General features: G+C 60.2%; 1 protein-coding gene across 5 annotated transcripts; it reads left to right on the top strand.

Moving 5' to 3' along the window:
• The first annotated feature begins 504 nt into the window (after positions 1 to 504).
• Positions 505 to 15111, top strand: ARFGAP1 (ARF GTPase activating protein 1). Of its 5 annotated transcripts, none has more exons than XM_087444985.1 (13): positions 505 to 689; positions 3646 to 3709; positions 3914 to 4023; positions 4285 to 4456; positions 4977 to 5077; positions 5917 to 6003; positions 6607 to 6703; positions 8521 to 8577; positions 10145 to 10177; positions 11980 to 12036; positions 12609 to 12668; positions 13335 to 13405; positions 14431 to 15111. In XM_087444985.1, exons 1-13 carry the CDS (start codon positions 505 to 507, stop codon positions 14765 to 14767), a joined length of 1431 nt encoding a protein of 476 aa, XP_087301111.1. In that variant the 3' UTR covers positions 14768 to 15111. The 5 variants fall into 5 exon arrangements, with proteins under 5 accessions (XP_087301111.1, XP_087301110.1, XP_087301112.1 ...); XM_087444984.1 differs by having other exon boundaries at positions 13329 to 13405; XM_087444986.1 differs by lacking the exon at positions 8521 to 8577 and having other exon boundaries at positions 13329 to 13405.
• The last annotated feature ends 468 nt before the right edge of the window (positions 15112 to 15579 follow it).

The following is a 15579-nucleotide window of genomic DNA, read 5'->3' as shown; positions in this document are numbered from 1 at the left end:
AGGTGACAGCTCTTCTGGGGCAGCGGCCCTAGGGACTCTGTCCTTCCGGAGTCCAGGAACCTCCCCCTTTTCCTCGGAGCCTATTGACGTCACAGCTCTGCGGCTCCAGCCCCGGTTCTGGCAGAAATTCTGCGGTTTCACTAAGCTCGCCCACACCTTCCGAATCAGCCCCCTCGTAAATAAGCCGACCTTGAGCATCCTCCTTGAGGCCGTCAGTCCCCGTTCAGATCCCGGCGGTGCACCGGACGCGTTTTCGTGTCGCCGTCAACGATGGCAACGCGGTCCCTTGACGATCCGCTCCCACACGCGTCGCTGACCCTCCCGCCCTGCCCGGGACAGCGGCGCCGGGTCTGCAGGCCCCGACCGAGGACGCGGCTCCAGGGCTGTCCGGGCCGGGCCGGGTCGGCTCCCGGGCGGCCGCCGGGACGCGTCCCCATGACGACAGGGGCGGGGCCGGGCTTCCGACAGGCGGCAGAGGCGGAAGTCCCGCTCCGGCTTCCCGTAATGCCTTGCGCGGCGCAACGTAGCCGGAAGCTGGTGGCGGCGGGGTGGGCGGCCGGCGCGTCCTCCGTGCAGCTGCCGCCCGGCTCGGCCCGACCCCGTCGCGGACCCCTCCGGACCCCGCCCGGACCTCCGCTGACCCGGCCCGGACGCTCGCCTGGCCCCGGCGCGCAGGATCGAGCCCGCCGGTAAGCGCGCCGCCCGAGACGCCCCGACCTGGAAGCGCCCGCCCTGCCCTCCCCGCTGCCCGGGCCGTCCACGGGCCCCTCCCGGGCGGCCCGCCCCCGGACCCCCTCTCTCCTCTGAAGCCGCCTCCTCCTACCTCGGGTTCTGGACACTCCGCGGGTCCCGGCGCTACCCACCCCCATCCTCCGGGGGGGAGCCGGCCCTGCCCTGGCCCCTCCCTCGGACCCAGGACCTGGACACAGCGTCCAGTCGGCCGGTCTGAAGGGGCTTCCGCCCTGCGAGGTGGAGCTCCGCCCGCTCGCAGACGCGGCCTCGGCCAGCTCGCGTCTCCTGTCCTCCCCACCCTTTGCCGGCATCGTCGGGGGCGGGGGGTGCGTGAAGAGACCAGGAAGGGGCTTGAACACTTTTTTTGAGTTGACGTGGATTTGGGTGGAAGAACTATGCTTGTCCGAACTGGTAAACAGCTTCATCGCACACCACCAATTTTGGGAGATAATTGCTGGTTCAGTGCAGGTCTAGTCTTCCTGTGGCTCTGTCTATGAGAGCGAAGGCGGCCGAGCGGTGGCCGGGGGTCGTTAGCTCTTAGGTGTGCTTGGGCGCCCTTTCCAGACAGTGCCCTGCGAGGTTCAGGAATAATCTGTCAGAATGAGAAACTGCTGTGCTGAGACGCAGCTGCTGGGGGGGCCCTCAGGCGGTTTCTGAGAAAGAGGGTTATGTTTCTGCCTGTCTGCTGTGTGACGGCCCTGGGGGCGTCACAGTGTCCTTTAGTCATCCCTTTTCATCTCACGTGTGGGGAAGGTCCCAACGTGAGGACCACACGTGATGCAGTCTGACAAGTGGCTGCTTAGGGACCTAAGGAAAAGTGTTCTCATTTGGCTCAACCTTTACTGAGGTTACGTCCGCTGGCAGAACGAGCTGCACTCTACCATCTTGGTTTCAAGCATTAAAACAGGAGTTCTTGGATTATTTTTCAAGATAAACCATATTTGTGGTTTTGAAAGTTAGAGGTATTTGTTTTTGTGTGTTAAACTTAGGATTTCCGAGAACTTGAGGATTCTCACATCCAAAACTGGTCACTGAAGGAAGTTCCTTATAAATCCAAGCCAGGTCATTTATTTTTTGTTTATCTTCTCCAGTAGTTCTGCAGACAAGTGTTCTGCCTCACTTTACACAATTAGAAATTCACAGCAGGCTCACCCCAGTTCTGACTTTGTTTGCCTGTGTCCTGTTGGCCAGAACGTGAGCCTCTGAGGGCCAGCACAGCTCTGTGGAGAGTGTGCAGGGCCTGGTGTGGAGACCTGTATCCGGCAGGTGTGAGTCAGCTCGGCGCAGCAGCCCACATGGGGCGCTCCTGGGGCTGCCATGAGACGAACGTGTGCAAAAGCTTTGTAAACTCAAACCCACCAGGACGGCTCTCCAAGGGTCTCTTCCCTGTTTCTGCCTTTCGAGCTGTGGATGAGTAGACTGCTCAGTTTGATGACAGTATTCCACCTGAAGGAGTCCTGCCAGGGGCCGCGTTCTGGGCGGGATTATGCACTCAGGTGTTTGCCTTGGAGATCTGATGGTTTCAGTAGGACGTCTTGAAGCACAGAGAACTACAGAGCGCAAAGGACCCTAGGGTGAACTCCGGGTTTTGTTTCCGTGAATTACAGAAAACAAACGTTTATTTCCTAACTTCAACTAGCTTAAAAGTGGGCCCTGATGAACATTAGGAGTCATGAACTTCCAGATTGAGGAGGTTTGTTGGTGGAGAGTCAGGGTTCCCTTCGGTGGATAACTTATTTCTGCATACCTAAGCTTAAAGCTGAAATATAGCACGAGATTTTTCTGGGTTTTTTTTAAACCCAGAAAAATGCATTTCAACGTAAACGTCCAACTACACCATTAATAGAAAAGCTGTTCTGAACAGTCGTCTTACGTACAACGGGGAGAGAGTAGAGAGATGGCAGCGTGGAAACATCCAGCGGCAGTCTGCCACGTAGCCTCCCTGAGTGTTCTCAGAGGATGTGTGTTGCCCTGTGAGTTAGAGGGAACAGCTCGCAGGTTCCGTTCACAAGTGAGAATAGGCGAGCTGCAGAGAGGCTGCCCCCTCAGTTGTGGGCTGGTGGCGGTAGAGGTGGCCCAGAACCCAGGTCCGATCAGAGGCAGTGTGTGCAGGACCAGTGGGGGTAATTTATGTCCAACACTGCTTGGCACCCACCCCCTTCCTCCAGCTTGAGTTGTCTATGTCAATTTTCCTGGTCATGAATTCAGCGGGTCACCAGTTGAAGTTGAACTTGGCCAAGGCTAGGAGATCTGTAAAGACGTAAATGCTTTTTCCCTTCAGCCTGAACCTGTGGCTGCTGTTCCCCAGCAGTGTCCGTGTGAGGCAAGGGGGCAGGTCTGCTGGTCCATCAGCCACAGTCCTTGCCGTGGCCATGCCATCTGTCACCTCCGTCTCTCACAATGGCCCCGTGGAGGACCTACCTACAGACCCTCCCGCTGACTTCACATGTCATTCAGGGCTGCTGCACCGTGCTGGGGAGGTGGAGGGCAGGCGTGGAGTGCAGAGAACACGAGGCCCAGTCTGGTGTGTCACTGTTTTAGGTGGGAAATGAGACGTAGCAACCAGTCTCTGCGTGTTTTATAGTGACCACCCCTTGCTATGAACTTCATTTAAAAAACAGGACTTTTTATAGATTATATATAACCAAAGTGGACACGAGTAATTACGTTATTCCTAATAATTGTGTTGCTATTGGCCGGGAGCATCCAAGCTGCTCTGGATTCTGGAGTGTGGGGAACAGATTACTTCTGCAGGTGGCTCCCTGATGCTGCCTGCAGTGAGTAGCGGTTTTAGCCTACAGCTTCAAAGCAGAATTTCTCTGAAGCTGTGTTTTGTAGTGTTTTTGCATTAATTGATTTTCTCATGACGTAACCTATTTGTAAGTTGTAACAGTTTGTTTTTCTGCTTTGTAGCATCATGGCCAGCCCAAGAACCAGGAAAGTTCTTAAAGAAGTCAGAGTGCAAGATGAAAACAACGTGAGCTGCTTTTCTTTGATCCCCTGGTCAGGGTTAGCAAGCCTCTCGGAAGTTGCCTGCAGCCTCAGAGCCCTCCCTCCCTGTTGCTGTTGATCTCACTGCCAGCCTCTCCTCTGCTCCCTCTTGGGGCCAGGCATTGGGTCTTTGGGGTCCCTGGGCCCTGCCCTGAGCCGCTGGGTGAGCCACACGTGGCCCTCTTTGCAGGTGTGTTTTGAGTGTGGTGCGTTCAACCCTCAGTGGGTGAGTGTGACCTACGGCATCTGGATCTGTCTGGAGTGCTCAGGCAGACACCGCGGGCTTGGTGTGCACCTCAGGTCAGTGCCTTCTGCTCAGGGCAGCGGATGCGTTCCTGCCCCTTGGGCTCCGTGGGCATCCTAAGGTGCGGTCGGGCCTGCCGTCAGGAGCCGGGGGATGGGAAATCTCGGGCCACCTCACGTGCCAGTTCCCCGTGCCCTCAGGTGTCACGGCCAGGCGCTCCTGTCACAGGAGGCACATGCGTCTGATTCATGACCTGGTTGGGGTGGGGGCTCTCGGATACCCGTACTCGATAGTTAGATTGCTGCTCTGGTTCCTAGCTTCGTGCGCTCCGTTACTATGGACAAGTGGAAGGACATTGAGCTTGGGAAGATGAAAGCTGGTGGGAATGCTAAATTCCGAGAGTTCCTGGAGTCTCAGGAGGACTACGACCCCTGCTGGTCCCTGCAGGAGAAGTACAACAGCAGAGCCGCCGCCCTCTTCAGGGATAAGGTGAGGACCAGCCGTGTCCAGGCTGCTCTGCCCATCGGAGCCAGGAGTTGGGATTCTTCTGTGGGCTCTGACACACCCACAGAGGCCATGAGCAGTCTGTGTGCAGACAGGATGTGTGGCCCCGTCTTGTCCCAGCCAAGGGGAAGCAGCTGCCTGTCATTGGCGGGGTGGAGGACAGGCCTTCCTCCCGAATGTCCAGGACAGTGTCACATCCGGAGGCCTTTCCACATCCTGGGTAGAACTCCTGAGAACACAGTGCCCACTGGGGGCCATCATTTGGGGGACAGAGAGGTGGGTCCTCATTTGGGGTTGGAGCCACTGACCAAGAACTCAGTGGCCCTGCTGTTCAGCAGAGTCAGAGTGAGACCCAGTCTCAGTGGTCACGCGTGGCAGAGACCCCAGCCCATGCCCGAGGCTGGAGGGGCTACATGCGGGGTGCACGAGAGTGCACTAGAGTGGACGGCATCTGCGGCTGCCCCTCACAGTTCCGGGCTCTCTAACCCCTGTGTCCCCCTGGCAGGTGGCCGCTCTGGCCGAAGGTAGAGAATGGTCTCTGGAGTCATCACCTGCCCAGAACTGGACTCCACCCCAGCCCAAGACGCTGCCATCCACCAGCCACCGGTAGCTACTCTGGCCTGCTCGTCGGGCCCTGCGCTGCTCTCACCTGGCCCTGATCTTAGCCGTAGCTCGGGATCCCCATGCTGTTGCCATAACAGCTCCAGTTGTGAGGTGTTCCTAAAAGCCAGCGAGAAAAGCAACTTTTTAGATTGCGGAAGCAATACAGATTTTTAGTAAAAATTCAACCAGTAAAGAGACATCTGAAACACAGCGTACTATCTCCCCACTCCTCAGGTGCAGCCCAGCGCAGGTCCTTCCAGACACGCACCGTGACGTGTGCGGCTCTGGGGGATGTGGCGCAGCCGGGGTTGCCCGCCTCCCCAGAGCGTAGGCACGCTGCAGGCGAGCTGGTCCCCACAGCGGGTGTCCTTTGTCTTCACACGTTGGAGGCTGGTGTTCTGGGGTGACTGCTCTCAGAGAAGGCTCTCCGTTTACCACAGGGGTGCCCAGCGGCCCTCCCCTCGTATCCCCACCCTTTCTCACGCGGTTTATGTCAAAGTCTCCTTGTTGGAAAGTCTCCACACCATGGCCTGTGTGCTTGTTTTGGCCTCGGTCTCTGGCCTCTCTGCGGCCTCCCTGCCAGCACAGGCAGGCGAGGAGCCCCTGTTGAGGCCCTGTCGGTGAGGCTGCGGTGTCTCCATGTGCTTCTTGTGTCTTCAGCTGCCGAGCCTGAGCCACCTGCCAGGCAGAGCTGAAGGCTGTCTTGGCCTCTGGTGCTTTGTCTCAGAGGAGCCCAGGGGTGACCAGGTGGATGAGACAGCACCTCCCAGAGAGCCGTGCGGTCCCCCAGATGTCTCCCTGCCGTCTTTTGGCCTCACTGACCTTTAACTCTCCCGTTTCAGAGCCTCTGGCCAGCCGCAGAGCTTGACCGCCTCTTCGGACAAGGCTTTTGAAGACTGGCTGAGTGATGACCTCGGCTCCTATCAAGGGTGAGGCCTCGAGATCCAGTGTGGGGCTCGGGAGGACGTGGGGGGTGTGCCCTGGGCAGACCCGGCCATGGAAGGTGGGGTCCCTCGGGGCAGGATGCCCCTGCAGGGGTGGCTGGGGCCTGCTGCTTCCTGTGTGTAGGGGGTGCAGGGTCAGCACGTTTGGGAGTCCTGCCTGCTTCAGCCCCAGGCCAGCCCAGCTTTGAAGAGGTTCTTGAGTCAAGAAAAAAACTAACGTTTAGAAGAAAGAAAGAATACGTTTTCTTTCTTGGATCTGCCTGGCCTGTAAATGAGTTTTTGTCCCTGGAGCCATCAGATTAAACTTTTGGTGCTTCTTGCCGTTACCCTGGTTGTTGACTTTGTGTCTTGCTGGGGCTTCTGTAGCTGGACGCAGCAGGAGGGTCTTCTTAAAGAGCAGAAGAGAGCCTGCCTCCCGCGTGCTGCCAGACCACAGGATGCACAGGCGTGTCCTGTGTGGGGGGAGTCAGCACATCCTTCAGAGGGCACCTCAGGGTGGCTGGGCCATCCACGCCTCTGTTCAGGGCTCTGGGTATCTCCCACACTTGCGGCTTTCAGGAGCAGTGGCTTGCTGCTTGTTTCCATCAGGGCCCCAGAGAATCGCTACGTGGGGTTTGGGAACACGGTGTCACCTCCAAAGAGAGAAGACGACTTCCTCAACAGCGCCATGTCGTCCTTGTACTCGGTGAGGGCACACAGGTCCTGGGATGTGTGTGTGTCCTGTGCCAACCTTGAGGGGCCTCCCAGAGTCTTGGGTGGACGGGCTGGGCCCCATGGGCAGTGCTGGGCTGCCCTGGGAGAGCGTGCTGCCTGTTCTGGTTGAGGCCCCTCTCCTTTACTGAAATTGTATGTGGCTCATGTTATTCCGATCCTAGATGTATTCAGTCATTTACTTGCTTTGGTTACAAGTGCGCATTTCAAATTTATCAAGGTGCATTTCCTCCAAAGTGCTAAGTTCTGTATGGACTTGCCTGGCCGTCCTCTCTCCTGGGAGAGCACTGGGCACAGCTGGCAGCTGACCCTGCCTTACCTCCCGGGCTGATTCTTGGCGTCGTCTGTCGGGCAGCCCCATGAGGACGAGATTTCCATGGCAGAGGCGAAATACACGGAAACTGCATGGGCTCTGGCGCCCTTCAGGGATGGCGCCCTCGGCCATGTGTGTGCGTCCCCACCTGCCTCAGCCGCTCCAGGCAAACTGGCATTTGCCAAGGAAACTTTCTGTTTGTTTAGAACGATTTTTATTCATCACAGCATAGTCTGTGATACCAAGAAGGGCAAACCACCTGAGGAGCCCGGGAGGGCGGGTGAGCCGACAGCTGGTGTGTCGGCGTCTGGGTGCTGTGGGTGTAGACACGCACGAGTACGATGGGTCTCCAGTGCGCCGAGTGAGCAAGGAGGTGCAGAGTGGGGGCGTGTGTGTAGAGGTGACACTGGGACCACCCATGCTGCATGTGTGGGGAGGAGACTAGGAGGAAGCGGTCATGTCTCCAGGCCGTGGACTTGGGTCTTAACTCTGGCATGGTGGGAGGTCCTCTTTGAACCATGTATGTATTGTTCCAAAAATGAATGAAGTTGTCACTCAAAAGTTGTTTAAAAGTTCCTTCACCCTGAGGCGCCCACGGCTGGCCCTCTGGAGCTGCGGGTCATGGGCGGCCTGGAACAAGCCGGCTAGAGCCCTGGAGCCCGAGGTCTCTTCCCTCACGGTCGTTGCCAAATTGTCTCCAGGGAAGAAAGGCAAATCTTTAGTCTGAAGCCTTCTGTGTAGGAGTTTATTTTAAAAGAGGCAGCCCCCTGCTCCTCCAAATGTAGTGTTTTCACGTCTCCACGTGCCCCTCCTGCAGAACTTGAATTCTTAGTGAAGAAGCTGAATGTGGTCGTCTCCCAGCGTGAGGGTCTCTCCGCGTTTCCTTAGGAGGAAGAGGCGACATTAGCTTTAAATGAGATGTTTGTGTTTCTAGATAGCTTTAGTTTATCTTGGAGGCTTGGGAGAGCACAACCTTGAACTTAGAACAGGGTCCAGTGGCCCCCAGCCGCCACCACGGTCTGTGTGTCCAGACTGGGCACTGGATTCCTGGCCACTCAGAGGGGAGATGGGAGGACCGAGAGCAGCGGGAGGAGCAGGCCAGGCTGGGGGTGGAGGCTCTGGGGCGGGGCCGGTGGTCCCATCCTGTGGTCCAGGCCTGGCTCTTCCGAGTCCCTCCTGTCGGGGGCCAGGGACAGATGGTGAGGGCCGGGAGAGACACCGGTACTGTCCCAACTGGTGTGGTGGAGCAGGCCGGGAGTGTGGTGTCCAGGTGTGCCCATTGCAGGAATGCTAGCTCTTTGTGGCAAGTGGAGCTGTGAGCTTTCTCAAGGGCCCTCTGCAGGTGTCCTTCCTGCTGGATGTGGGTGCGGAAGCAGTTAGACCCCCCTTTGCGAGGTGATGGTGCAGCGAGTCAGAAAACCCTTCCCGGGCAGCAGCGTGTGGAGCCTCGATGTGGCCCTCTCTGTTCTTCCCCTCAGGGCTGGAGCAGTTTCACCACCGGAGCGAGCAAGTTTGCCTCAGCAGCTAAGGAGGGCGTGAGTAGCTGGTCCCAAAGTGTCACCAGGCCCTGTGGGCCCACCAGGCTGCACTGGTCTGGGGTCTGGGAGCTGGAGAAGGGTCCTGAAGGGGCGCTGACCGAGGGGTGGTGGCTGTTCAGAGGCCATGAGGCTTCCCTCCCATGCTCAGGGCCGCACACCCACCTGCCCTGAGGGACCCTTGTTCTGCTGGCCCTTCTTGCTGCCCTCAGCCGGAGTTCCCAGGGTCGAGGCAGATCCTCAAGGCCACGGAGAGGTTCTCTGCTTTGATGGTGGGCGATTGTCTTCGTGTCACAGGCTTAGCAGGCTCTAGAAGAAAGACGCGCCATGTTGCCGGGGCAGAGCAGGACCTGGATTTGCCCCTTCCCCGCAGCGTTGACCAGGCCCTGGCCGAGGCCCAGTGAAGGCAGTGGCAGCCTTCGCGTTTCCCCTCGGTCTCCAGAGCAGTTTGACAGTTGGACTTTTCTCCCTCACCCTTGCCTGCTCCTTGGCCTGAGGCCAGGGGAGGATTTGGGGGAGGATTTGTCAGGACAGATGGGTGGGGAGTGGGAACATGCTCCGGCTTCTGGCAGCAGCCTGGACAAGTGCTGGGTGGAAAGGAACAAGCCAGAAGCTGTACGAGGATGTCAGCCTAGAGGGGAAACTGTGAGCCGGCAATGTGGCCGTGGTGGAGAGAGGAAGGTGAAGAGAGGAGGGGTGCCCAGAGCGGGGACAAGAGACTGCCCGGCGAGTGACCCAGAGTAGACAGGCCCAGAAGTCAGGACAGGAGCCTTCTGAGGGCTGGAGCCAGGTGGTCGTGGGCCAGCCGGGTCCCCGCAGCCGCCTCACCGACCAGTGGGAACCACGGGGTTGGCTCTCCGGGCTGGAGTCAAGTCTCGGGGAGCGCTTCTTGGGGCCTCGCCATGGGTCGCTGTGCCTGCATCCGCCCCGTCGGGCCTGTGTGGGCAGAGGGCGCCAGCCCTGGGAGGAGCCTGGTGTCCAGGGCTCCGGCCCCCTTGGCACCCCTGTTTCACCATGTGGCTTCTGGTGGTTCTCCCCAGGCCTGGTCTCTGATGGAGGGTTGTGGCTGGGGGTCCAGACACCTTCCCGCTGGAAGATCACCGTCAGGCCTTTCTCTTCTTCACTTGCTGTAGAAGTGCCTGAGGTGCCGGGCAGAGACGAGCGGGGTGACTGGACTGTGCTGAGCCCTGAGCGGGAGGCAGCGTGGGCAGGCTTGTGAGAAAGGCCAGCGAAGACAGGGTTGGGGTGGCCCCCCCTGCACTGGTGGGCTTGTGGGGAGCCCCATCCAAGGGCGAGGAGGACGGAGTTGGCCCTGCTCCCCCAGCCCTGGGTGCTGCCCCTCGTCCCATGGCCTCCCTCCAGCCAGGAGCTCCTATCGCGGCAGCTTTGCTGGGCCCCTCAGGTCTGTCAGGCCCCTTAGACCTGCTGTGAGGTGAGCACTGGTGCCTCGTGGCCATCAGGACACAGGCCCAGGCCTGAGCGTCTGTTGGAGCCCCGGGGAAGTGCAGCCTGGTGGCCAGAGTCAGGACAGCTGATCAAAAGGCCCTGTCTTTGTTTTTCCTTTCAGGCCACGAAATTTGGATCCCAAGCAAGTCAAAAGGTAATGAAACTTCTGCATCCCATGGTCTGTTAACTCCTAGCATGAGGTCCTTTCGATGTCTGGACCCTGCCTGGTCTGCTCTCCTCGGGCCGTGTGCTTGGGAGGGGACGTTGCCATGTGTAGCCTGGACAGGGACAGGCCCGTGTGCATGGATTTGTGCCCCAAGCTCACACATCAGCAGGTGTGCCTTCAGGGTCCTGTGGGTTTAACCGGTGAGTGAGAGGCTGTACCTGCTTAGGGCCTGTGGGCTGAAGTCATGCCCCCATCCATCACAGCCTGGGAGGGAGCAGGTGCCCGCACCGTGGGCAGGAGGAAGGGCTCTGTGCTGTGTGCGCCCGGCCCAGAGCCCCCTGTCCTGGTCAGTGCTTTTCTTGGAGGTGGTGGGCTCAGGCCTTGGCGTTTGTTGATTCTTCAAATCTTGGTTGCCCAGCAGTCCCTGTGTGGTGCCAGGGGCCTCTCGGAGCGGAGGGTCAGTGCCTCACGCAGAGGCTGTCTCAGGGCTGCTCGAGCCGCCCCCATGCCCCACAGGAGGGAAGGGGTTCCCTGCAGGCCCGGAGCATCGCCTGCCTGGGGTGATTCTCGCCCGGACTCGCCCAGGGACCCCATCTCTGCTTGTGTCTGTGAGCCCCTTTTTGGGCTCCTGAGTCACGCTCCCTCACGCGGTCCTGGAAACCAGTCAGTTGGGAGTGAAGATGTCAGGTTCAGTGGCGTGAATGGGCTCCAGGGTGATTCTTGGGGACCCCTGTCGGGGTGACACTGTGAGACACATGACGCTAACTGATGTGTCAAAATGCTTCCTGGTCGTTGCCAAATGCTGCTCCTACCGCCTTTCTCTCCCTCTCTCTTTGCTCCCTAACCCGTCTCCCTGTGCCGTCTGGGTAAAGCTTTGGGGTTCCAAGCAGCAGCCAGAGCTGGTAAGGCCTGCCTCTGTTCTCGGGTATGCCCTCCCCTCGCCTCTGCTCAGCGCCTGCTTGGCTCTGAGCCGTCCCGCCTGCCGTGGCCTATCTCGTGTCGGCGCTTCCGTGTGCTCACACTCCGTGTGTCTCTCTGGCCTGACGGGCTCCCGTCCACAGTGCTCGGGGATGCGAGTCATGGGCGGGAGCGGTGGGACTCAGAGCCCAAGGGTGCCGCTCCTCCAGGGGAGCTGATAGGCCTGGGGGTGCCTGAGCTCCTCAGCAAGATGTCCACTTTGTGGTTTAATTATCTCGAGCCAAACGATCCGAAGAAGTTTTATCCCAGTGACGTGGTCCTGACACCTATGGGGTTACCCCACCCCATCCCCACGCCCCTCCCCCACCTGAACACGCTGTCTGCCTTGGCTCATCCGCCAGCTCCATCCCGGTCCCTCCAAGCTAGCTCCCCACAGTGGCTGCTGGAGGGCAGGTGGGGCCTGAACCACCCAGGGACTGAGGATGCCCCCATCTGCATCCTGCGGGGTGTGTGACCTGCCGTCAGCAACCGGCTGTCCTCACGGGATCACCTGGGGTCTGACAGGAAGATCCTGGAGGTGGCCACTGGATGGGCAGGCTCTCGAGGGCTTGTTGCCGTCCCTGGGCCCCTTCGTGTGAGCGCATAGGCGGGGGCAGCGGTCTCTGGCCTCTGTGCAGCCGGGGTGGCTGGGGGGGCCACTCACGTGCAGCCACTGCGAGAGCATGGGCATCCTGTCTGCTGGTGGGCTGCTCACTGTCAGCTGCCTTTCCTCTGTCAGCAGAGCTCGCAGCCGCGGTGCCAATGCGTGTGCTGGGGGAACACGCCACGCGGGAACTCATGACACCTCTCTCGTTGTGTCTTCCTTCAAACAGGCTTCTGAGCTGGGCCACAGTCTGAACGAGAGTGTCCTCAGACCCGCCCAGGAGAAGGTGAGGTGGCGACAGCCTGCCCTGCGTGCTCAGCTGGGTTCTCCTTGTGTCTCCCCACTTGGCCCTCGTTTCCGGGTGCAGCTGTACTCGGGGGGCTTTGTTCGGAGGCTCCGACTCCTGGAGGCGCCCTGGAACACACTGTGTTCCTGCGGCTCCCGTCCCAGGCTCAGTGAGGCCTGGCCTTGCACTCTGCTCCTTGGCGGGGTGGGGGGTGGTCCTCTTCTCCCACAGGGCTGGGTGTGCGCCCCTGGCCCACCTGCAGTGTGACCACCACAGTGCACAGAGGGGCCTCGGACTGGGCAGGAGAGGCTGTCAGGGGGCTGGGGCCTTCGGAGTCAGTACTGGCCTGTCTTCAGAAGGTTGTGGGAGACTCAGAGACCCCCGGGAGAGGATGCCGCGTTAGACCAGCCTGGGCATAGGGTGTTGGCAGCCCCGACTCTTCCCGTTCGCTTCTGGGGAGACGGGTTCCTGTGACACGGCTGCCGCAGCTCTTCGCAGCCTGTGTTGTCCTCGTACTGGGCCGCCGTGGGGCTTCTGTCCCTCAGCTGACAACACCGTTCTAATCCTCGCAGGTGAAGGAGGGAAGGCTTTTTGATGATGTGTCCAGTGGGGTCTCTCAGTTGGCGTCCAAGGTAGGGCACGCCCCACCGGACGTGCGGGCGCAGCTGGAAGCCAGTCTCCATATTCCAGGGCGCCCGGAACCGAGAGCGGGCACAGCCCGGGTGCCTCGTGCCCCAGGCACCTCATGCCCCGATCACCTCCGTGGCCTGAGCGTCCCCTGAGGCGTGAGGAGGGTCAGGTAGATGCTCCGGTGCCGATAGCTGGAGGAATATGGAAACAGCTTGACGAGGGCCTCTCACAGCCGCTAACCTGTCGCTTCTTTTCCTTCTGTCCTTGTCTTGCTGCCGCTGATCTCTCCCTGGTGAGTGCCAACTGTCTCGACGTGCTCGGGGACAGCCTGCCATCTCTGCTTTAAAGCCGGGGCTGGGGTGGCGTGTCGCCCTGCTTCCCAGCACAAGGCTCTCCGGGTGGGAGGAAGCCCGCGGAGACCCCCCCGGCGCCTGCCAGGGAGCTTCGCTCACAGCTCAGCTAGTTCAGGTTGAGCTCCTGAGGGCCACGGCCTGTCGCTGTCCACACGGGTGCCCTGCCTGCCACAGCAGATGCTGCTGAAGGCAGGGAGCCTGAGCCCTGCTGTGTCGATGTGTTTCTGAGCTTGACGAGGTCTCACCCGGATGCCGTGGGCCTGCTTGGTGTCGGTGCGGACTGAACGGCCTGCTCCTGTCTTCTTCCAGGTCCAGGGGGTTGGCAGCAGGGGATGGCGGGATGTTACCACTTTTTTTTCTGGGAGAGCGGAGGACCACTCAGACAGGTATACTGGGCCCCCCTGTCCTGACGTAGGCTTCCCTTCCCTGGGGTTCCTCTCAGGGGTCTCCGGGAGGCAGTTGGCACCCCCGCTGGGGGCAGGTGTGTCATCCCCCAGGCGTTCGGGGTCATAGTGCAGAAGCCCCCAGGCCCCTAGAGGTGTGGAGGGGACAATTGGCTTCCTGACCTCTTCCCCTTGGATCCTGGCGGGATCTCCCACTGCCCAGGGCTTGGGAGGGGTGGCAGCACTCTGAGCCGCCATCTCAGGAGCCTGGGCAAGTGGGGCGGCTTCTGGCGCTCACCATCTGCGCTCAGGGCTCGCACCGGCCCATTCTGCTGGAAGCCCAGTTTGGCTGGCTTTCTCTTCTCTGACCCTGCAGGTGGGACCCTGGAGATCTGATGGGGAGACGGCCATGGGCTGGGTCTGGAGCAGTGGCCGCCGAGAGGCTGGCCGTGGCGGGTGTTGGGACAGGTTTCCTTGCTTGTGGCAGAGTGCCACACTGCTCTCTTCCTGTGTGCTGTTTGGTGTTGTGAATGGTGTGACTCGGGTGGGCAGCAGCTCAGCTCAGGGGCTCCTTGAGGGGAAGCCTGTGTCCTGAGCTGATCCTCTCAGCAGTGTGGACAAGGCCTAAGAGCCCTGGTTTGTTTTTCGTCCTTAATCATTCCAGAAAACCAGCATTTTACGTTTTCCTTCAAACATTCTCCATTTTGGGTGAGACTGATTGAGCGTGGGCTCTGGTGGCAGGAGGCCTATCTGACTCCTTCCAGCAGGTTCCGTGCCCTTGGCTTCATGGTGGAAGCGGCACTGAGGTCGGTTCCTCTGCCCTAGAGCGAGAGAAACATCTCCCAGATCCTGAGAGGCACTGGCCGAGAGAGTGCTCTGGTGTGGGCGTGAGGTTCTGGTCCTCAGGCACGGAGCCCGGCTCTTGGGAAGTGCTGATGACAAGGGAAGGCCAGCGGCTCGGGGTGCCACCACCTCGGCTTGCGGGTTTTGTGAGGCAGCTCTTCAGAGTCCCCCTCTCTCTTCCCAAGACCCCCGGAGGGCCGGAGCTACCAGAACAGCGGTGGGGACAACTGTCAGAACAGCCACATCCACCAGAGCTTCTGGGAGACCTTCGGGAGTGCTGACCCCTCCAGGGCTCACAGGTCCCCGAGCAGTGACAGCTGGACGTGCGCTGACGCCTCGGCCAAGAAGAGGAGCTCGGATAGCTGGGACATGTGGGGCTTGGGCTCCGCGTCCAACAAGAACAGCGATAGCAGTGGGGAGGCCTGGGGGGGTGGCAGGGAGAGCAAAGCCAAGACCACCAAGAAGGTGGCACGGCCGCCAACCACGCTGGTCGATGAGGGCTGGGACAACCAGGACTGGTAGGCCCCGCGCGCCCCCAGCCCCGGGGCCACTGCCGTGTCTGCACTTTGCCCTCCTCAAGCCTTGTCCTCTTCGAGCCTCCTTCCGTTTGACCCAAGAAACACCAGCCGTGCGTGAAGGCAGCACCTTGGGCAGGACCCTGGGCCGGTGCTGCCTGCCCAAGTGGGGCGCTCAGATCACAGGGCAGAGGCTGTCTGTGTCCCTGCTCTCCTGGGATTCTGGGGCAGCCCTCGGGCCCTGGGGCCGGGCACCACTGAGGGCGGGTCCCTGCTGCTGCAGGAGGCCGGCTGTGCCCCGTCATCCGCACGTGCTAACTAATAAATCCTGCAGCTGCGTGGCACCAGTGACCATGTGCGTTCTGGAAGGGTGTTTGATTCCAGGTTCGCTCTAGTTCTCTTTGTTTTTGAGGAAAACTCACAGATGAGTATTAGAGGTGGGGCTAGAGCAGCACCAGAGCTCACCCTGCCGTCCTCTGCCATCCACCCTGCCCCACCGGCCTGTGCCCACTGCATGCTGGGAAAGTGGCCATGGCTTGCCCAGGGCCTCTCCCTTGTCCGCCTGTCCAGCCTTCCACGAGTGGCCGCACACACAACCCTGTGGACTGTGTCGCACACTGGACACCTGAACCCGTTGTCAGTGCCTGCACTCGGCTATGCCCGTTGGAGCCGATGGCGGCACCAGCCCAGGATGCCCGGACAGCTCAGAAACGTGGAAATAAGTCAGCATGGTTAGGAAGGAAGGCAGGCCCAGTGGCCCTCCGGGTCCAAGTCAGTCTCCCACCGGGTCAGGTCATTGAGGAGCTGTGTTGCAGGGCC

Source organism: Ceratotherium simum, chromosome 21 (assembly GCF_057802395.1).
Source record: "Ceratotherium simum simum isolate JZ-2026a chromosome 21, ASM5780239v1, whole genome shotgun sequence".
NCBI lineage: Eukaryota > Metazoa > Chordata > Mammalia > Perissodactyla > Rhinocerotidae > Ceratotherium > Ceratotherium simum.
Note: the sequence above shows the minus strand (reverse complement) of the source record. Positions and strands in the feature narration are given on the sequence as shown.